Source organism: Zalophus californianus, chromosome 7, assembly GCF_009762305.2.
Source record: "Zalophus californianus isolate mZalCal1 chromosome 7, mZalCal1.pri.v2, whole genome shotgun sequence".
NCBI classification, from domain to species: domain Eukaryota; kingdom Metazoa; phylum Chordata; class Mammalia; order Carnivora; family Otariidae; genus Zalophus; species Zalophus californianus.
This window is the reverse complement of record NC_045601.1, coordinates 58,576,810-58,598,127: the sequence shown is the minus strand read 5'-3', so window position 1 is coordinate 58,598,127 and position 21,318 is coordinate 58,576,810. Positions and strand designations below refer to the sequence as shown.

At 35.8% G+C, this 21,318-nt stretch overlaps 1 protein-coding gene across 1 annotated transcript in view; it reads left to right on the top strand.

Annotated features, from left to right (window-relative positions):
* The window catches only part of GRIK2 (glutamate ionotropic receptor kainate type subunit 2), a 676,248-nt gene that overhangs the window by 446,252 nt on the left and 208,678 nt on the right, over positions 1 to 21,318 (top strand). Inside the window, 1 exon segment of the mRNA XM_027602788.2 lies at positions 13,088 to 13,294. Within this exon segment, the coding sequence (XP_027458589.2) occupies positions 13,088 to 13,294 (207 nt within the window).

Here is a 21,318-nt window from a genome sequence, read left to right as displayed (position 1 = left end):
AAATTACAAGAAACAGAATCCTAATGATGGACTCCACTTTGCAATCATGTGACAAATCATGTCCTCCTCCTTTTGGCTTGCTTTCTCGCTCTCTCAAGCATGCATTCAGATTTATCCAATATCTAAATAGTGAGAAAATACCTAAAGGGAGAATATTGGAGACAGAAATTCTAAACCTCATTTCCTTTTTTTTTTTTTTTAACACCAAAATTGATTTTTAGGCAAATGCTTAAAAATCATCTTAGGAAAGAGAATGTCATTGTAAGCAGGATATGAATTCAAGCACTGCTGATCCACAGTGATTACATCTAGATAGTTTTCTCAGACTTTTATAGGAATAAAGTTTGTTTCTTAACTTAGATCCTCATGATATTATCACCCCCTATCTTTTTGTTGTTGTTGTTCCACACTTTCTTTTCACTTAAATCATGCAGAGCTGTTCATTCTTTCCAGCATCCATATGAATAATTTTCTCTCTCTAAAATATTTTCATTTACTCTACTCTTTGTCTAATTCAGTGTTCTCATTGCTGACTGCATATGGGACTGGCTCCATCATTTCTGCCCCCAGTATAAAATGAAAATGAGGATCTCTTGTTAAAAAGTTAAGAATTTCAAAAGGACACCAGCAGAGTACTAAACCTAGCAACGTTTCCGTCATACTGTTGGGCCCTCTCTTCTCCATTAATAGACCATATATGCAGGAGTTTATTTTTGAATTCTGTTCTGTTCTAGTGACCTATGTGTGGGGTTTTATGCTAATGTCATACTGTTTTAATCACTATAGTTTTGTAGTATTGTTTTAAATCAGGGAGTGTGATACTTCTGGACTTGTTCTTCTTTCTCAAGATTATGTGGCTATTTGGGTGATTTGTGGTTCCACACAAATTTTAGAAGTATTCTACTTCTGTGAGAAGTGTCATGGGAATTTTGATGGAGATTATACTGAATCCATGGATTGCTTTGGGGAGTATAAACATTTTAACAATATTAATTCTTCCAGTCCATGAGCACAGAATGTCTTTCTATTTATTTGTGTCTTCTTTAGCTTTTTTTTTTTAAAGATTTTATTTATTTATTTGAGAGAGAGAGAATGAGAGACAGAGCACAAGAGGGAAGAGGGTCAGAGGGAGAAGCAGACTCCCCACTGAGCAGGGAGCCCGATATGGGACTCGATCCTGGGACTCTAGGATCATGACCTGAGCCGAAGGCAATCGCTTAACCAACTGAGCCACCCAGGCGCCCCTCTTCTTCAGCTTCTTTCATAAATGTTTTTACTTTTCACTGTTTAGGCAAGCAGTTTAGAGTTATGCCCTGTCCCTCCTTTCCTGCTTGTACAGAGCCTGAAGTCCAGCCAGAGGTAGATGCTTAGGGTCTTCCCAGGTCTTTTCTGAGCATATTTCCTGCCATAGGCCTGTGCATGGGCTTCTAGAATCCCTTGAATATGCGGAGCATTTTATAGCCCTAATTGTATTTCTTTCCCCAGCGTCTTCTGTCCAGGCATTTTGCTCTGTTTCTTGTCTCTGCTGTATCTTGCACAGGAGGAAGTAACTAATAGATTTGCCTCTAAATGTTTATGAAAACACCACCTGGGAAGCGGCTTCCTCCTGAGGAGGTTCCTATGTAGGGGAAACAAAGGCAAGCCCTTGAGCCAGTCTCCTCGGGGAGCCATTACACAGGTCAAAACACAGAATTACCTTCTTTGAGAATTAGGCCCATACTGTTCCCCCGATACCCACGATCTGTACCAGGAACGCAGGCTGCCATCTTCAAAGCTGCTACCGAACTGGGAGTGGAGGATAGTCCTAACAGGGTAAATTGATATGCCACCAGAGCTCTGATCAAAATTCTAGTTTTTCTCTTTACAAAGCATCTCCGTGGTTGTTGTAAGTTGTTATCATAAGCTTGTTTCTTTTGTTCCTAGATCACATCAAGCATTATGTATTCTTAATCTACCCAGAAGTATTGCCAATTAGAGCAATAGATTGCCATGGTCATATAGTTACAGTGAGTTGATGACTTGTTTGTTGAAGAACTACCCATCTTAGTATTTCTGTCCATGGTAATGTCCTTTCATCCTTAATCTTCCTTTTAAAGGTATAATTCTCCACTTTGCATTCTCTTAAGTATGCCAGGGCAAGATGTTGAGGTCTGTATTTTTCTCCCTCATGTTAATGTGTAGGTTCTGTAGTTTTACAGAGCCGACTCACCTTCCTCAGGAGCCAATGTCAGGAGCACCATTGCCCCTGCCCTTCATGCTGCCCATTCATTAGCCTTCCACTTACAATCAACTTCATAGCACCCACCTTGATCTCCTTGAAAACCAAGCTGCTCTATTATAGTAGTATTTATGATTTAATGCTTTTAGTGTGAAGGCAGTGATTGGATACACAGAGTATATATACAAGACTAAGAAGACTGAGGGAGATAAGTGATTGTCAGGAACACATGAACTGCTCAGTTTTAAACTTAATCTCCATAATTTCATTTTAATCTGATGTTATTATTGTAACCATGGTGCCTTTTTCATTTCACCCATAAGAGTGCTATTTTTTTTTGAAAAGGTGTGCATGTGTGTGTGTTTGTGTGTGTGAGAGAGAGACAGAGAGACAGAGAGCAAACCCTATCTTCATTAAGGAAAAATTAAGAACCATGAAAAATATCTTTTAAATGCATTGATACTGTTCTTAGTTGAGAATATTGTTTCCCATAGCAACTGGAATTTTAGCTGGTTGCCATTTAAAAGTTTTCTTGTCATAAGGGTAAATTCAGAACCAGACTAAGGCTAACTGAATATTCATTTCTGTTTTCCCAAATAAATTATTTAAGGGTCACCATGTCACAGGTCCTACTCTAAAATAAGACATAATAATATGTCTCAAAAATGTACACTATGGCAATATTTCCCCTCTGGTAATTAAGGAAGAAAAGTAGCCATGTGAATAATACAGAATGCTATAAAATAGATAAGAATCTCAAATTCACTACTAGATTGGGAGTTCCAGAAGGGCAGAAAATTTTCTGTATTGCTTTGTTTTTCATTGTTGTATATCTGATACCTAAAATGGTACATAATAGTTCAATACATGTTTAATAAATTAATTAATTAATTAGGTTAGCCTTACCCTTGAAATGGCAAGGGATATATTTTATATATATATAAAATTGCATTTTTATGACCCTAACTTTTGAATATCATGAGTAAGGCAGTGATAGTTCAGGGGTTAAAATATGAAAAAATAATTTAGCTCTAGGTAAGGGCTGAAGGATATGTGAGTTAGAACTTAAAAATTCTAAAGTTTTATTATATTTAAATAAAACATTTTGTTCCTCTCAACCTTAAAACATATTTTACATATTTAGAACTTTATTTTGGTTATATTCTTTGCCAACTCCCAGTCTAATGCAGATAAAAATACATGAGTTATTTGGTTCCTTAAAACTGGGGTTGATAGTGGAAATGCTGACAAATCCTTATTACAGATGCCAGTGGAATGAAGTGCCTTTACCTCTAGCAAATGCTGATGTGGAGATTTAAGACTATATGAGAAATCAGTAAAGTTGCCCAGGAGAGTTTTATCATATTATTCATTGAACTCAGTATGTGGTACAGTAATTGCTTCTGGTACCATTTTTCTTTTCCTACATGAGGTTATTATTTATCCTCATGCTGTGTGAAACAGAGAAAGAGAGTCTGAAGGAGAGTCATAACTCGACGTAAACTATCTTGTGACACAGTGTTGCTGGAGATAGGAATCACAACTGGAAAATGCTGTCTTACTTATCAGAATTAAATATGGGAAGAATGATATTTGACACTGTGGAGATCCATAAATACTAGAAAGATGCACTCAGACCACATTGTTTTTTCTAGTGATATTAAAAGCTGTTAAAATATACACCTAAATAGACTTTAATCTCACAGGGATCAACACATTTATTTGCCCATGACAGAAGTTTTCTTATTAGCTTATAGGTGATGAGATTCAAGTTAATAGGTAGGATGGTTACTAGGAAAAGCTGAATTAATGAGATTTAAATAGCTTAATAATTTTTAAAAATGTTTTTGCTCTGCTTTTGTACCTTTTGCACAAAATCCCTCACATGCCTCAAATATACTTCAGTAATCACTAACTTCCATCATATTTTTCCTAATGTTCATGTGAGTTTGTGTAAAAAAATATACCATAAATATTTTGGAAGAAAAATTTTAAATAAAGACAATGATGACTTGATAGTGCAAATAAAGGGAAAAGCATTTTTTAGACACTCATATATTACTACCTAAATCTGTTGGGTTTAAAATATGCTACTTTCACAAATTCTTGAAGCACTTTTATGTTAAAAATGTGTTCTTACTTGGAAAGGAGATCATTTATGATGTAGAAAATGAATTTTTTGGATTATATATTTACTTCTTTTTGGCAATGTTGTTTTGACTGCATTGTTCAATTAGTAAATGCATTACCATTTTGCATGCATTATGTTAACCTAGTGGCTAATCTCAGTTGATTGAAAAAATAATAAAGTCATACGATATATATTAAGTTATCTAAAGAGCTATGTGCAATTATGCATTCACATGGAGTTTGATAATGATCACTAGAAGCCATTTAATGTGGAAAATATAGTATGGAGGTAAATAGCCCAATAGTCTGACTCCCTAGGTTGTATGCTGGCTATTGCCCTTGGGCAAAAGCACTCATGCCCTCAGTTTCTTCATCTGTAAAATAGAAATAATAATATTAGGGACTTCACATGGTTATAGTGAGAAATAAATAAGTTTATCCAAGGAAAACACCCAGAACAGGGTCTGGCACAAAGTAGGTGCTTGGAAAATATTTGATAGTTCTATTACTTAGTGTATAGAGCCTGACAAATGGTCACCTTTTGTAACAAAAAAACAGCAACACATCCATTTGTTTATAAACCAGAAACCGAAGGAAATCAAAGAATGAATTCGATAGGATTAATGTATTATACCGACATGCGTCTTTTGATTCCCATTCCACTAGTCCCAGATTCTTAGGCCATCCCCTCTTCTGCAGGGGAATATGTTATATTATTCTCAAATCTCTAACCTTCTGCCCATGGGTTAGGAACCTGAGGATATGTTACTGCCATACCCAGACCTCATAGGGGAATTTACTTGTCTTATAATGTTTTGTTTCAAGTTCAAGTTCCCTTGGCTTCCCTAGTTGAACAGAGCAATCTATTTCCACTCAGTTCAGCATAGTAGTCATTTTATTTGTAAGCCTACTATGTGCTTGGTGATGATATTTGGTGCTTTTGATGCAAATTTAAGTAATTATCGTGCCATATAAATTGCTCAAGAAATATCTTCTGAACTATACATACATATATATATCATATATATATATCTGCACTTACTACTCAATAAGATAAATATTATAGTTAACATATTCAAAAGTTTTCAAAAAGTTTCTGTGGGGAAACCAGAACAAGAGACACCTGAATATTCCTGAAATGTAAATCCCCAGCAAAGAAAGCTGCTTAACTGCAAGATTTCTTCCTCTTCCAAGGTAACAAGGGCATTTAAATTGTCATCCTTGGAAATGTGTTTTCTAATTTAAAAGGCTAGCATGCCACTAAGAGTAGAGAGGAAAAAGGGTTAATAACTGCAGGGGTGGAAGAAAACCATATCTGTCACATTGGTAGTACTCTCTGTACCCCGAGAGAATAAATTTTATATGTGATCACATATTACTTAAAAATTAGGATTCTTACTGTCCTTTACCTATGGTAAGCCCAAATATCTAGCTGTGAATTTACAGTTAATTAATTAATTAATTTCTGATACCTATGTGCTTGACCTAATTCCATTTAAAAATCCAGCACAAATAGATTTTCTACAGATGTTCTTCTGGTATAGGAAGCAACATAAAATAATGGGAAAGTATGTCTTTTGGAATTTAGAAAACCTGAGTTCTTAGCTTTGCCTCTTATTAGCTTTTCTTTATCTTTTCTTCGCTATGTGACCTGTGAAAATTATCTAGCCTCTCTGAAAAATGACAATGAATAAAAGAAGCTAGTGAAATAGTCCTGCTAGTAAATAAAATAGTCCAACTAGTGAAATAGTTTAAGTAGTAAAATAGTTCTAATAAAACTCCATTCAAGCATATGAAAAGATGCTCAACATCATATGTCCTTGGGGAATTTTGAATTAAAGCAACAATGAAAAACCACTACATACCAATTAGAATGGCCAAAATCCAGAACACTGACAACACCAAAGGCTGGTGAGGGTGTGGAGCAATAGGAAATCTCATCCATTGCTGATGGAAATGCAAAATGGTATAGCCACTTTGGAAGACAGTTTGGTGGTTTCTTACAAAAGTAAACATTCTCTTATCATATGATCTAACAATGGAATTTGGTATTTTTCCAAATGAGTTTTACCAAATTTATATCTATACAAAAACCTGTACATGGATGTTTATAATACCTTTAATCATAATTGACAAAACTTGGAAACAGCCATATACTTTAGTAGGTGAATGGGTGAATGGATAAATAAACTGTGGTACATCTAGACAATGGACTATCATTCAGCACTAAAACAAAATGAGGTATCAAGACATGAGAAGATATGGAGGAAACTTAAATGTAATTACTAAGTAAAAGAAGTCAATATGAAAAGGCTACATTCTGTATGAATCCAATTATGTGAATTCTGGGAAAGAGAAAACTACAGAGACAATAAAAAGATCAGTGGTTATCAGATGTTAGAGGGGAGGGAAGGATGAATAGATAGAGCACAGAGGATTTTTAGGGCTTTGAAAATGTTCTATATGATACCTCAGTGGTGGACTATAATGTATCATTATATATCTGTCAAAACCCATAGAAAGTACACCACCAAGAATGAACCCTAATGTAAGCTATAGACTTTGAGTGATAATGATGTGTCAACATAGGGGCACCTGGCTGACTCAGTTGTTTAAGCAACTGACTCTGGATTTTGGCTCAGGTCATGATCACAGGGTCGTGAGCCCTATGTTGAGCTCCACACGTAGTGGAGAGTCAGCTTGAGATTCTCTCTTCCTCTCCCTTAGCACCTCCCTATGCTCACACATTCTCTCTCTCTGTCTCTGTCAAATAAATAAATAAATCTTTTAAAAATGATGTGTCAATGTAGATTTATCAAAAATAACAAATGTATCACTTTGGGGGGGAAAGTTGATAGTGGGAGAGGCTAGGTATGTGTGGAGTCAGGGAGTGTATGGGAATTCTTTTCCACTCAAATTTGCTGTGAATCTAAAACTGTTCTAAAAAATAGTCTGTTGAGGCACCTGGATGGTTCAGTTGGTTAAGCGTCTGACTCTTGATTTCAGCTCAGTTCAGGGTCTTGGGTTGTGGGATTGAACCTCGTGTTGGGCTCTGTACTGGGCGTAGAGCTTTCTTGGGATTTTCTCCCTCTCTCTCTCTCCCTGTGCCCCTCTCCCTCCCTCTTTAAAAAAAATGAAAATTAAGAAAAAATTAAAATTAAAAAAAAATTAAAAGTCCATTGAAAATTATTGGGAAGCTAAAATAATATTAAGAAGCTGGTATTTCCTAGGTTCCTTTTATTTAATTCTCAAAACAATTTTAAAAGCATTGTTAAATCCACTTAGAAATGATAAAATTGAGTCAGAGAATTCACTAATTTAGCAATCATTTATTCCACTAATATTTACTTAGCATTTACTATGTGTCAGGCAGTATTAAGTATGGGAGATACTAAAATTAATCAACATGGATGTTATATTCCAAACAAGTGAGACAAACAAAAAGCAAGTAAACCAACAAATAAAATAACTTATAAGTTCAGGAAAGATTTCACATTTAATTTGAACCTTAAAGGAAGGAAAGGAGCTCACCATTTGAAGAACAGTATAGACTCATAGTACCATATGTTAAAAGGCTCTGAGGCAGAAAATTGCTTTATATTTGAGAAACTGAAAGAAAGCAGAATATTTAGAATTTAAGGAAAAGATGAAGTCAAAGAAGGAAAGATAGAATATAAACCTTCATCATGATGAATATTTTATTCATTCAGTGCATTTTATAAGCGTGGTTGCCAGTCATTTTTATAGGCACTGAGATATATTAATGAATGTGATCTCTAATGTCCTTACACTCATGATTTGTATTCTAAAAGGGGGAGAAAGAAACACACATCCCCCAAAAAGATAATTTAAATAATAATAAATAAACAGATAAATAATAAAACTTCATATTAAAATAAATGCTATGAGGAAAACAAAACATTTACAAACAAAGAAGTAACTTAGAAGGAAATACATATATGTATATATATATGTATGTATGTTTGTATGTATGTATGTACACACACACACACACACACACACAATTTATATCTAGTGCTGAAGAATCGACATTTGAGCAGAGACCTGAATGACAAGAATGAAACAGCCATGTGAAGATCCTAGGAAAGATCTTTCTAGTCAGAAAGGGGTGGGCAAGGAAGGCAAGACAAAGACCCTAAGTCAGGAATGAGTTTGGCAAGTTTGAGGAGCAGAAGGAAAACCAGTATATCTGGGATATAATGAGAGAGGAATGAAAAGCTAGGGTCAGAGAGGAAAGTGTGCAGGCCTGTGACCCTCAGGGTAAGCAGTTCTGCCTTTTTTTTTTTTTTTTTTTTTAGTTTTAATAAAAAGCCACTGTTGGGTTTTAAGCAGATGCATGATAAAATCATATTTAATTTTTAAAAAGATCGCCAAGACTTTCTATGGAGAATTGACTATGGGAACATGGAAATGGAAAGTAGAGGTAAGAGGCTACTACTGTAGGAACCCATAGGGGAAATAAAGATTACATGAACCATGATGGAAGCAGGGAAGAGGGAAGGAGCTTGATAGATTTGGGATATGTATTGAGAGAATAACTTGCAGGATTTCCAAAGGATAGGATGGAGAGGTAGAGTGATTTCCTGGCTTTAGACTTGATCAATTTCATGAGTGCTGGAGCCATTTGCCAATGTGAAACAAATGGTAAAACATAGATTTCAGGGGTCATGGCAAGGAAGTCGAATATTATTCTAAATACATTGGTCATCTATTAGTTGGTTTGAAGTAGTGGTGGGGATATAATTAAATACATACTTTAAGATCATTTTGTTGCTCTTTAGTGAATGAACTAGAAGAAAGGGAAGCAAGGATGATGCCTCAGTAACTGGCTTGAGTAACTGGGTAGATGATGGTGTCATTTTTTGAAAGCAGAAAAAGGTATACAAGTTTTAAGTAAAAGATGAATTCCATTTGGGCCACATTAAATGTGAGATGTCTGTGAGACATTAAGTGGTACTGACAAGTGCTGTTGGATATGTGTTCCTGAGGCTCACTACGAGAGGTCTGGGTCAGGTATATAAATTTTGGAGTCATCAGCTTAAGATGTTATTGAATTTAATGTGTGTGGGTAAGATCATTTAGGGACAAATTTAAAAAAAAAGGGGGGAGAGAGGCTATAATCAAGTGCTGAGGATCAACATTTAGAATAAGGTTAAAAAAAAACAAAACAAAAAAACAGTAGTGAAAGATCCTGAGAGGAGTTCCCACTGTGGTAGGGGGAAAGCCAAGGAAGAATATGTAGCACAAGCTAGAGAGGGGAGTGTTAAAAAGTATGTGTGTGTGTGTGTGTTGTGGGTGGGGGGTGATAGTTCATTTTGCAAATGCAGCTGAGAAGCTGAGTAAAAAGAGAAGAGAGCCACATCTCTTGGATTCAGCAAACTGGAAGTTGTTAGTGCTGTGTCAAGATCAGTTAAGCGGAATGAGTCTAGAAGTCACTCCAGTGGATGGACAGATAACTGGAACATTAAGGTAGCATGTGTAGACAAATCTTTCTGGATAGTTGTCTATAAAGAGAAACAGAAAAATTAGGCTGTGGCAGAAGGCGGTCGTGGGACTAATTGAAAGTTATTGGAACAAGTATATATACTTTGAAAATGATTCTCTGTAAAGGGACAGATTGGTTATGAAGGAGATACAAGATAACTCAGCTCATCAGGAGTTGGAGCAAGTGAAAGGTGGTGCGAATATACTATGTATCCTCCTTTTTGTCCCCAAATCCATCCTACACTTTTCTTTGTTCTCTTGTCTGTCCCAGGTGTCTGATTTGTGTGGATTATATCAATAGATTCATGTATCCCCTGGTGTTTGATTCGCTTTGACCAGTGGGAAACCCCAGCAAGAGATCAAAGGGAGGGAGACAAATGAGGTCATGGTTTCTATCTCCACGGAAACATTCTGTAGTTGGGTTAGACTGGTTGTGTTTCTCAGCTGAAATCACTATTCTGCTCAAAGTGGCATCCTGTGTTGGAACCCTGCCTAATACAAGAATTGGAACATAATTTTTAGGACTGGCCCAATAAGCAGAGTTCTAGTTCCTCTATAGCAGTAGACAAAGGAAGAGAGAAAATGAATACAGGTAGATGAGTTTGGTGGGGTTTGCCGTGGGCATGTAAAGGCATGACGTGTGATTGCTTTTGTATTCTTTCTGAGGTAATCAACTAAGTATTAGAGCAGGAAGTTGTGAGGTCAAAGAAAAATGGATAAAATGTCCATCTCATAGAGTTGGAAATAGATACTACCATAAAACGTTTGAGGGTATTAATTGTAAGTGTAAACAATTAGCATTGTTCAGCTCTTTGGGAGTAGGCATGGTGAAAAAAAAATGTCATGTAAGGCATGTTTTTTGTAAGGCCAAGTACCCTAGCACAAAAGTGGTGAGAGACTTGAAGATGTGTATAGCATAGAAATTATGCTAATGGACCATGAGAGCCTAGGCCAGACAAGGTTTGGAGGTCAGAAGTGAGGTAGACAGGCATTGGCAGATAGTGGAAAAGTGTAGGGGGTCACTGGGTTAGAGGTCTTTATAGGACCAAAGAATTGTAGGCATGGGTGTGACTGAACAATGAGCTAGATGAATGAGATTTTAGAAATCTTAATATAGAGATGGATCATTTTCTGACAATTGCAGAGTGTAGCTGTGGTCATGGGAGAGGGAGGCTAAATCCTAGTAAGGGAAAGGATTTAACAATGAGGAGGTAAAAGGACTGATGGATGCCTCATGTAGGTGGATTTTGAATACATAGAGAATAATGATAAGAGTTGGGAAAGAAAGCAAAATTGTCATCCAGTAGGTAAACATTTGAAAAGTAAAGGCTTCCCTTCCCACTTAGTACATCTTCTGATTCAGATTTCATTGGATAACAGCAACTGTAAAGAGAGAGTGTGGTATTGTAAAATGGCATGAGCCTTAGAGGAACAAAAGCATGAAGGAGGGAAGAAATGATCTGGGGGTAGCAATGAGGGGCAAGGAAGACACCAAATGTGCCTTTGTGCCTGAGCGATGGGAGGGTGACACTAAAGATAATTTCCATGAAAGAGGGCTGAAGGAGAAGCACTGTTATCGGGATATGGTCCAATAAAGCAGAAAGATGAAAGGGCATTCCAAAATTTAGTTGAAAATGTGGAACAGTGTGCTGGTCTCTAAGCAGGAGTAAGTCTTTAGCATTCAGTGACAGTGTGTGGGAACATCAGAAGAACAGCAGCTGGTCAGGCTAGAGTGTGTATGAAACAGTAGAGGGATAAGCCAGGTCAACAGGGTGGGAAGAAAAATGGAATTAGTCTTGTTTCTGAGGTGAGTATAGGCAAGAGGACACATTACTATCATATCCAAAATGCCCTTAGGTGTGATGACCCTCCTGGGATGATTGTTCTCCAGGGGTTGGGAAGAGGGTAATCACCTTTCTAGACAGACTGGCATAGCAACCTCCTCTAAATTTTTCCACTCTGCACTATCTTTCTCTAAGAGAGCAAATTCCAGAGGCTTTACCCATGGTGAGATAGTAAGTATTAGAGCCAATTGCACTCTGGTTTATTCACAGGATACCATGTTCCACCTGCCCCACAAAAATATGCTAACGCATGGATTCTCTTCGTACTTAAACATATGAATTTTAAACAGGGCCTGTTGTGCAGAGCCTTACAGGATTTGGCTCCTCACTCTCTCTTCATTTGGACCTTATTCAACTGTTTTCCCTCACTTCCTGGATGTGACTGCAGTCACACTGATGGCAGGAGTCCTCTTTCTGGAACACTCCAGTGTCATATTGGCCTCAGGGCTTTTACTTGCTGTGTCCTTGACCTGAAATGCTCTTCTTTCAGATTTTCATATGGCTAAACTCTTTCTCATCTTTTAGGTTCTACCTCATCTCTCATCTCCTCCGTAAAGACTTCCAGACATATTACTCAATTTTGTCTTGTCCTCTCTTATCTTGCCAAGTACCTTAAGGTTGTTCTGTATCCTATTGTCCTATTTTATGCTTTCATGCCATTTATCAGCATCAGAAGTTATGTGTTCTATTTCTTTAGACATTTATTATTGATTTCTTCATCTATATCATGAACTTTATGATTCAGAAATTTCTCTTTTATATAGAGGAGGGCTGGCTCATAGTAGGTGCTCCATAAAATGTTGTCGGATGAATGCATAAACACTTGATAAATGTTGTTTCTTTTTCTATATTCCAAAGTAAGTTGCCATTTTTTTCTATAAATATAGTAGTTACAATTTTTATATTTGTTAGGATGAAATGTGGTAATATTTAAAAGTCCCTACTCCAGTTTTTACTGCATAGTAGGCAATTAGGTAGTGAGTTTTTTTCATTCTTTCATCAATACATCCCACTGAAATAGCACAGCAGTTATTGAATAAGTGATATGATTCAAATTGGGATATTGTAATCATGTCAAATTGGATCTTATGTATTACGTATTTTATAGCATATATCACATTATATATTATTTCTTACATATGGTATAAGATAAAAACATATTTTTATTATATAGTCATGGTGAAATTATTATAGTTAAATATTCTCTTTTGAAGCACAAATATTCCCAAAGTAGTCTGCCTTCTTAGGATTTCGCCCTATATTAATTACAATTAGGAAAAATAAAATTGTTCTAAATTAATGTGAAATATTCTGTCTTCTAAGGCAAGCTGTAATTGTCATAGTTTCATGATTAACTAATACCTCCTACCTTCATGTTTACTGTTTCCAGGAAGAACCCTATGTCCTGTTTAAGAAATCTGACAAGCCTCTCTATGGGAATGATCGATTTGAGGGCTATTGCATTGACCTCCTCAGAGAGTTATCTACAATCCTTGGCTTTACATATGAAATTAGACTTGTGGAGGATGGGAAATACGGAGCTCAGGATGATGCCAATGGACAGTGGAATGGAATGGTCCGTGAACTGATTGATCATGTAAGTCTCTTTTCTCATTATTATCATTACCTCTGGTAGACTTTTAAAGGGTTACTTTTTAAGAATTTTTTGATGGTCGGGGTTAATGACAAAAGCAATAATATATTTCAAGTATGTATTTCATTAAATAATACTATTGAAAATATATATTATTTTTGCCCTTAAATATAAAGAATCTAAGAGGGATGTGTGGTTCTATTGGAGACAATTGTCTGTTTTAAATTAACTAGTATTTAGTGATTTAATATCTTAAAATATTTAGTCCTAATTTGCAAATTACAATGTGGATGCCCAACAATTTATTTCTTTTTCACTTTTATAATGCTAAGTTCATAATCAACAGAAAAAATAATGATGCAAACTCTAAATTTTATGATAAAAATTTCCTAGACTAGGATAGGATGCTTCTTATCTTTATTTTTTATTTTTGATGTTTCTTATCTTTAGAGGATAGGATAGTTCTTATCTTTAGAGTAGAGATGAAAGAAATCTATAAGGATAGAATATGATACTGTATCAAAATAAAGCAAGTGTACTAAGCATATTGAGCAGGAGGATAGACATTTTATTTGTTCAGTTAGTTAGTTGAATAAGCCAGACATTGCTTCTTTGGCATTATTTCATAACTTATAATTTTATAACTGATAATTTTCATTTATAATGAAAGCATTATTTCATAATTTCTCAGTCAGTAGTGTCAATTAACTCATCCCTTTGACATATGCTCTTATGTAAAAAAAAATAATAGCATTGCATTTGGTTTTGTGTTTGTAATATTTAAGTTTCTTTTGACATTTTGCATAATATTAAGGCATGAAATGCTTGCTAAATATTCTACAAAATAACAAAGTATATTTTCCTTTAAAATTTAGTGTGAACTAGGGCGTCTGGGTAGCTCAGTTGGTTTAGCGTCTGCCTTTGGCTCAGGTCATGATCCTGGAATCCTGGGATCGAGTCCCACATCAGGCTCCCTGCTTGTCTGGAAGCCTGCTTCTCCATCTCACCCCCACCCCTGGCTCATGCTCTCTCTCTCTCTCAAATAAATAGATAAAAATCTTAAAAAAAATACAATGTGAACTGTATCCTAATTGAAAGTTCTTACTAATGGAAGTAGCAAATATAGGCAGTTTTTGCCACATTTTGAAATACTTTGTTGCTATTAATTATGAAGTTCATTATCGAGAATATGGGAATAAGAGAGATCTGAATCTGTATGTATGTATGTATGTATGCATCTATCTATCTGTTTATCTATCTATATATCATCTCTCAATTAAGAAGGAGATGTTAGGCTTTGGTTAGAAGCAGAATAACAACACAAACAATCATTTTTTTTTAAGATTTTATTTATCCATTTATTTATTTGACAGAGAGAGACAGCAAGAGAGGGAACACAAGCAGGGGGAGCGGGAGAGGGAGAAGCAGGCTCTCTGCGGAGCAGGGAGCCCGATCCAGGACTTGACCCCAGGACCCTGGGACCATGACCTGAGCCGAAGGCAGATGCTTAACGACTGAGCCACCAGGCGCCCACAAACAATCATTTTTAAAATTTATTTTTCTTTAGATCTTCAACATACTTCTTTTAATGATTTGGAATTTACTCAGTAAGGTCCTAAAGTTCTAGACTTGATCAATTATTTTTTAAAAATTCTGCTTAAACTGTCCATTTATATTTTAACTTTGTAAAATCCATTAATTATGATAACAATGTATATGATTTGGAATCAAATATAAAACCTTAAGCTTTACATTCATTTCTATTAATATAGCAGTAACCATCAAAAATCTTAATTCAAGCTGGTTTAAGCAAAAATGTTAATTTGTTGGTTTGCTTATTTGAAAAGTCCAGAGGTAGTGTGGCTGGATTTAGAGTATCAATATTTAGTTTTTCTGATATTTTGCCTCAATTTAGTCTTTGCTTCCTTTTATTTGTTTTACTCTTGGACATGTGCCTCCCAACAGGTGGCAAGAACAATTGCCACCAACAGTTCTAGATCAAACATCCAGGTAGAAGTAAAACACCCATTGGTGTTCATCAAGAGACCCCAAATTTGTTTTCATTGGCCTGAGATAGGTCATAAACTAAATCCTGAACCAATTATCCCATTCAGAAGGAAGTGCTATTCTCACTGGATAGCGTGGGAGCATATATATTCATTCAAGAAACTAGGAGGTGGGGTCAACCTCTTTTTAAAACCATGTAGATTTAGATTTAAGGAACTATGGTTTTTTAAAGGAAAATTAGGATTTTTATACCTGAAGAAAGTAGAGTGGATGCTGCACAGATCAATACAATGGATATCCACTATCAGACCTTTGTATAAGTAGCTTATATGAAGCTTTTATTTTAGTCAGAGCACAGGAGTTTTAGAACCCCAGTGCCTTTATGTATATATTTGTCATAGGTGTTCAATTAATGCTCTTTTAATTAAGCTTTTTGAGATTCAGAATGGATTGAAGGTTTTAGTTTTCTAGAACTTGTTCCTTTTTGACTTCCTATCTATATTTCTTCAAGGAAATTAAAAGTAGAAAATGAAGGTTAGGAAATAATGATTTAGATCTATGGCATAAAAGATGATAGAACACCAAATAAGGGAATAGTAAGGGGGATATTATCAGTTAATATTGGTTTCTCAAGAAAATTACCGTGGTATTGAGTTGAGACCACTGATGAGGGCTTCGAGTTACTGAATCATTCTATTCTTCTTGGTGCCAAATCTGTCATTTCACCTTCCATTTTTCCCTTACTAGTATCCCCTTTCTTGGTGTCCTCCTCATGTCTCATATTGTTGATCTAGCCTTGGTTTTTAATATTTAGCACGAGTCATATTAAAATAGAATGATGATTACAGTCAGTATATTTTTCTTTGTACAACCTCAACCTGGTTTGCATATTTATGAATATGTTAATTTCAACACAAAATAGTAACTCCTACTGATAACCAGATAAATACCCTAAACTTCTTCCTCTCATTGCTTTCCTTGGATAAGCTTACCTTGTCTCATAGTTTGATTACATTTCTCCTACTGAAATTTTACTATTCTGTATCTTTAGCCCTGAGCTTTAGACCCATATATCAACCCACCTCTGTTATATGTTTTGCTTAAATGTTTCATAAGCATCTCAAAGGTAGCATATTCCAGACTGAATTTATTATTTCTCTTTCTTGATCCTTTCCTTTTTGAAGGGTTTCCTATATCAGTATATGGAGCAATGATTCAGTAGGTTTGCCAAGCCAAAATTTAGTAGTCATTTTTTTATCGTCATTTTTAAATTATTTCTCACTCCACCGTGTCCTGTTGAGTGTGCTCCTTAAATAATTTCAAAACGTGCCTACTTATCTCCATCTCCACTGTCATCTGGAATAAAATCCCAATATGAGGTCCTTTTCTTTCTAATCCATTATCTATGTGTGTGGGTGTGTATGCATGTGTATTACTGAAAGATTTTATGCAAGAAAAGGGCATGATCAGAGTTTCCTGTTTCAGAAGGAAACTCTGATCATGCCCTTCTCTTGCATAAAATCTTTCAGTAGTTTCCATTGTTCTAAGGATATAGGACCAACTATATATTTATAAAAACCCTTCCGTATTTGGTCATTGTTTATCTGTTATGGAAATCTTCTTTTTACCCTTCAGATCTAGTCTCAGATCTTCTCCACCATACTTTCTATATTGGGAGGTTGTCTTACATGTAGTAAATCAACAGTGCTTCCAGCAAGAGATCCAAGGGAGGGAAGAGAGTGAGGTCAGAATATTTATTTCCCTCCTCACTCCCTGAGACGTTGCCTTGAGCTGACTGTGCCCTTACAAAGAACTTCAGTTTCTCGTTATGATGCCTGCTCTGCACAAATCTCTCTCCTGTTCTCAGTTCCAGTTTACACCCTACATAGTTTTGTTTCTTCAGATCTTAGGAGTAGTTACAGTTTAGCTGCTGTTAGCCTTGGGATCCTGCACTATCCCTTAAAATTTCCTGACACCAGTGGTCTTTGAAGTGTGTTCCACAGACCTGCAGAATCAGTATCAGTTTCAGACTTGCTAGAAATGCAAATTTTCAGGCCCTACCCTAGAACTACTAGATCTAAAACTCTGGGGTGGAGACTGGTAGTCTTTCTTTTAACAAGATTCAGTGGTGATTCTGATATTCTCTGAAATTTGAGAATCAATGTCCTACCCACCACCCAGACTTGTGTAATTAACTAGTTCCTTTGTAAATAAATCCTGCTCAGTTATTATCATTTGAGTGTGCCATCTGTTTTCTATTGAGACTCTAATTGGCACACCTTTCTATATTTTCATCTATTCTGCCCTCTCCATCCAAACCCATGTGGACTTTTTTAAGTCTTGTTCTCTTTTGCTTCCAGCCTAGTTCTCTGTGCATCACTCTCCTCAGCCTCCACCTAAATCACTTCATCTGAATCATTTCTATTTAACTTCGGAACCACTTCCCCAGTGATGCTTTCCCATCCCACCCCAGAAAGCCCACCTGCTATGAGTTTTTACACTACCCTTCTTGCATAACATCTGTCACACTTTAATTACCAGCTTAATAATATCTGTCATACTTATTTGTATGTAAGTTGTATGGTAGTTATACAATCAATCAGGACAATTTCAGGTGCAGGTGTTAGAAACATGTCTAAAAATAGCTTACACAAATATACTTTTTTAAAAGTCCCATAATACTAATGGTGGTTCTCACTTCAAGTGTAGTTGACTCCAGGGTCTTACAGTATGTCATTAATGACTGACCTTTCTTTTGCTGCCTTGTTATCTCTTGGCTTTACTCTCCTCTCTGTATGTTTTATTCTTAAGTACTATCTTCCATATGGTGACAAAGGTGAACTATGGTGGCTCTAGGCCAATGGTTATCAACCTCGGGGAGGTTTTTGTTTTTGTTTTTTTCCCCAAGAGACATTTGGCAATGTCGAAAGGCATTTTTTATTATCTTAAGGATGTGAGGGAGATGCTGCTACTGCCATCTAAGGGTAGAAGCTGGGGGGTGCTAACCTCTAAACAATGTGCAAGTTAGCCCCTCACACACACAAAAAATTATTTGGCCCCAATATCAGTCATGCTGAACTAAAGAAACTCTACTTTGGGCTTACCTCGTTCTTAAATCTCTCCTTTTGAAAGAGATAGAGGTCTTCTTTTGCCAAAGTTTCAGCAAAATCCATGGAGGGGTTTGGGTTAGGGTGGGAGGGGTATCAGTTGGATCAGCTTGGACAAGATGCTCATTCTCTGAACTAATCCAAAAGGCTAAACTTGGGGAGGTGGTAGTTGGAATAGCCAGATCTGGGTCATGTGTCCATACCTGAAACTATGGGATAGAGTCAGCCCTATCTAAATTATGCTATTTATTTTTATATGAATTTGGGTGCACAGGTAACTAATATTTCTCTTATATGAACTATGTGCTAGTCCATTTTCTAATTTTTTTTTCAGGCTATACTAGGTTAATTTGAAGGGAAATAACCATCAAGAGGCTATATTTACACAAGTGTTGTGATGAGGAAATACAATTAAAAATAAAATCTCTTTCCAACCCAGAAAACCTTTCCATAAAGGTAGATGAAAAATAAAATAATTTTATTAATGAATAAGCATTAAACCAGAATGAGATGCACAGCACAGGCAATTCACTAAGAGATTGGAAAAACAAAGAAATCTTACTCTTTTTTATAGCCAGGAAGGCACAACCCATTGCATACATGTTCTCAAGTTAAACAATATGAAGTCCTCAAGTAAGAAGGCTTGAAAGCACCATTTATCACATATAGTTCCTCCTAAATTCATTTGGAAACTGAGGTGACCATCTGTGTTAGCTAATTGGTTTTATCCAATAGAAAAATAAACTTCTCAGGTCTTTATGAGAAAGGTGGGCTTTAGGCTCCCACCCACCAAAGTTAGGCTCCTCCTCTCCCACAAAAATTTGGAAATAGGGTGTTAGCTTCCATGGTGATTACATTTCAAAAAGATACTTCCCAGATCCTTGGGAAAGGCATTCATGGGTCATAAAGCTGGGAAGAGGTTTAATTAACTTTTTAAAGATTTATATATATCTCAAAGAGAGAAAGGACTTACAAGTTTTCTAAAATAAAAGTTCTAAGAAAAGGGGAGGGGATATATTCCTTTATTTTCAACAGGGAGAATTGGACCTCCTGTGTTTAATTTGTATTTGCCTGTACAGTTGCAAGTCTTTGTTATTTTAGTAAAGCCGGTCTTAACCACCTTCTTTTCCATATCTCCTTTTTGAGGAGACCCTCAATGTACAGGGCTTGGTATAATCTCTCAAATTTATTATGATCTAATGAGAGATGATTTCTTGGTGATATAATATGAAGATACAAGAAAGATATTAGGAGAATGTGGCTCCCTGAGGCAGTTAGTCCTTAAAAAGTGACAAGCCTTCCCCCCGAAAACACCTTGGTCTTCTATCATGTCCACAGTAAGCCTGCACAACATGGCATACTAGTACGTCCCTGTTAAGGCAGATGTGGGTTCAAATCCTAATTCTTTGCTATGTAGTTTTATGCCTTGGGCACATTGCCTTAAGCTCTTTGATCCTTATTGTTCTCAAAAATAAAATAGATAATATCATATTAATAATTAGGAAGATATATATAAATTCCCTAATGCTCTGCCTGACGGATAGTAGATAAGCAATACAGATACATTAAGTATAAAATTCGTGTCTTCTTACTTATTCTTTCTAGTATATTGTTAATGAGGATTCTTGTTGAGGACTAAAAAGTAAAACATGTAGACACTCTTACAGTGTGAAAAATGTAGGGATTAGGGTTGCTATTGGTATTAATTTTGAATCAGAGTCAGTAATATCGACATTAAGTTTTAATAGTAAAATTCTTTATTAATTGGAACCTTTGGTATTCAAATATCTCATTACTTTTCTACCTAAATGATCTATGTTTGGTGGTTTTATATTAGAATTAAATATAGGGAAGAATTAATAGAGAGTCAAATTTAGTGCAAGATTAGCAATGGGGAAGATAAATGATAGTGGGGAGGGATGGTATTTAGGATACCAGCAAAACAGAGACACCCAATTAAAAAAAATTACTATTATATATATTTTTTAAATCAAAGTAAATCATTATAGGTAAAATCAAAACATATTTGGACCTCCTTGTATTTATTTTATGGTTTGGTAATGTGTCAAATTTGAATTCTATTAAAACTGAAAGTGAAGAGCTACATTATCCTTGCTTAAATCTTTTAAAATCTCAACCCAGCACTTCTTAAATACATTTTTTAAATAAAAATCACTCAGAAACAAGTCATTTGGTGAATTTCAAAAAAGAAATGTTGGTAGCGTATGTCCTACTACAGAGGAAGTAGAGGAGCAACTTAGTCAGTTTTCCCTTTATTTGGTGACCTGCTTTTTTAGGTCTTTCCATCAGGCTATCTATTGAGTTTTTATGCTAATTTGTGCCAAGGGCCATTCTATTTGAAGTTAGTTGGGCAGCTATAAAAGTCGATATTTTTTGCGAGTCATCAAACTAATTAAAATCTAAATCGGGACACTATTTTACCTTATCAGTTCACTGCATCTGTGGTCCTCTGTATTGTGCTGTATACTTAGGAGTATTCATTTGCTTCCAATATACTGAAAATAATTGGGAGACACAAATAATACAGTTGCAGAAAGTGTTCAGCATTAAAGAATATTTACTGAAAGAATGGCATAAATGTTCAACAGTGTTCCACAACAAATGTTAAACTCAAGCACCACTCTCCTTAGAGAAAATGCTACATATTTTCCAAATGCTTTTATTTTTATGTTGCCTTCCAAGGCCCCAGTGAAAATTTCCATTCAAGTACCAAGTAAAGAAATACACAGTGACCACCTTTCCTTTTGAAATTAAAGCATCAGAACTTTTTATATAAATTTTATGAAATACATTATAAAGGTTTCAGTCTTAAACCAAAGTTAGCTATTGAGCTATTCCAGGTGGCCGTCTATGTTGTGTGAATGGAGGTCTCAGTTTCTTGGATTCCCCACA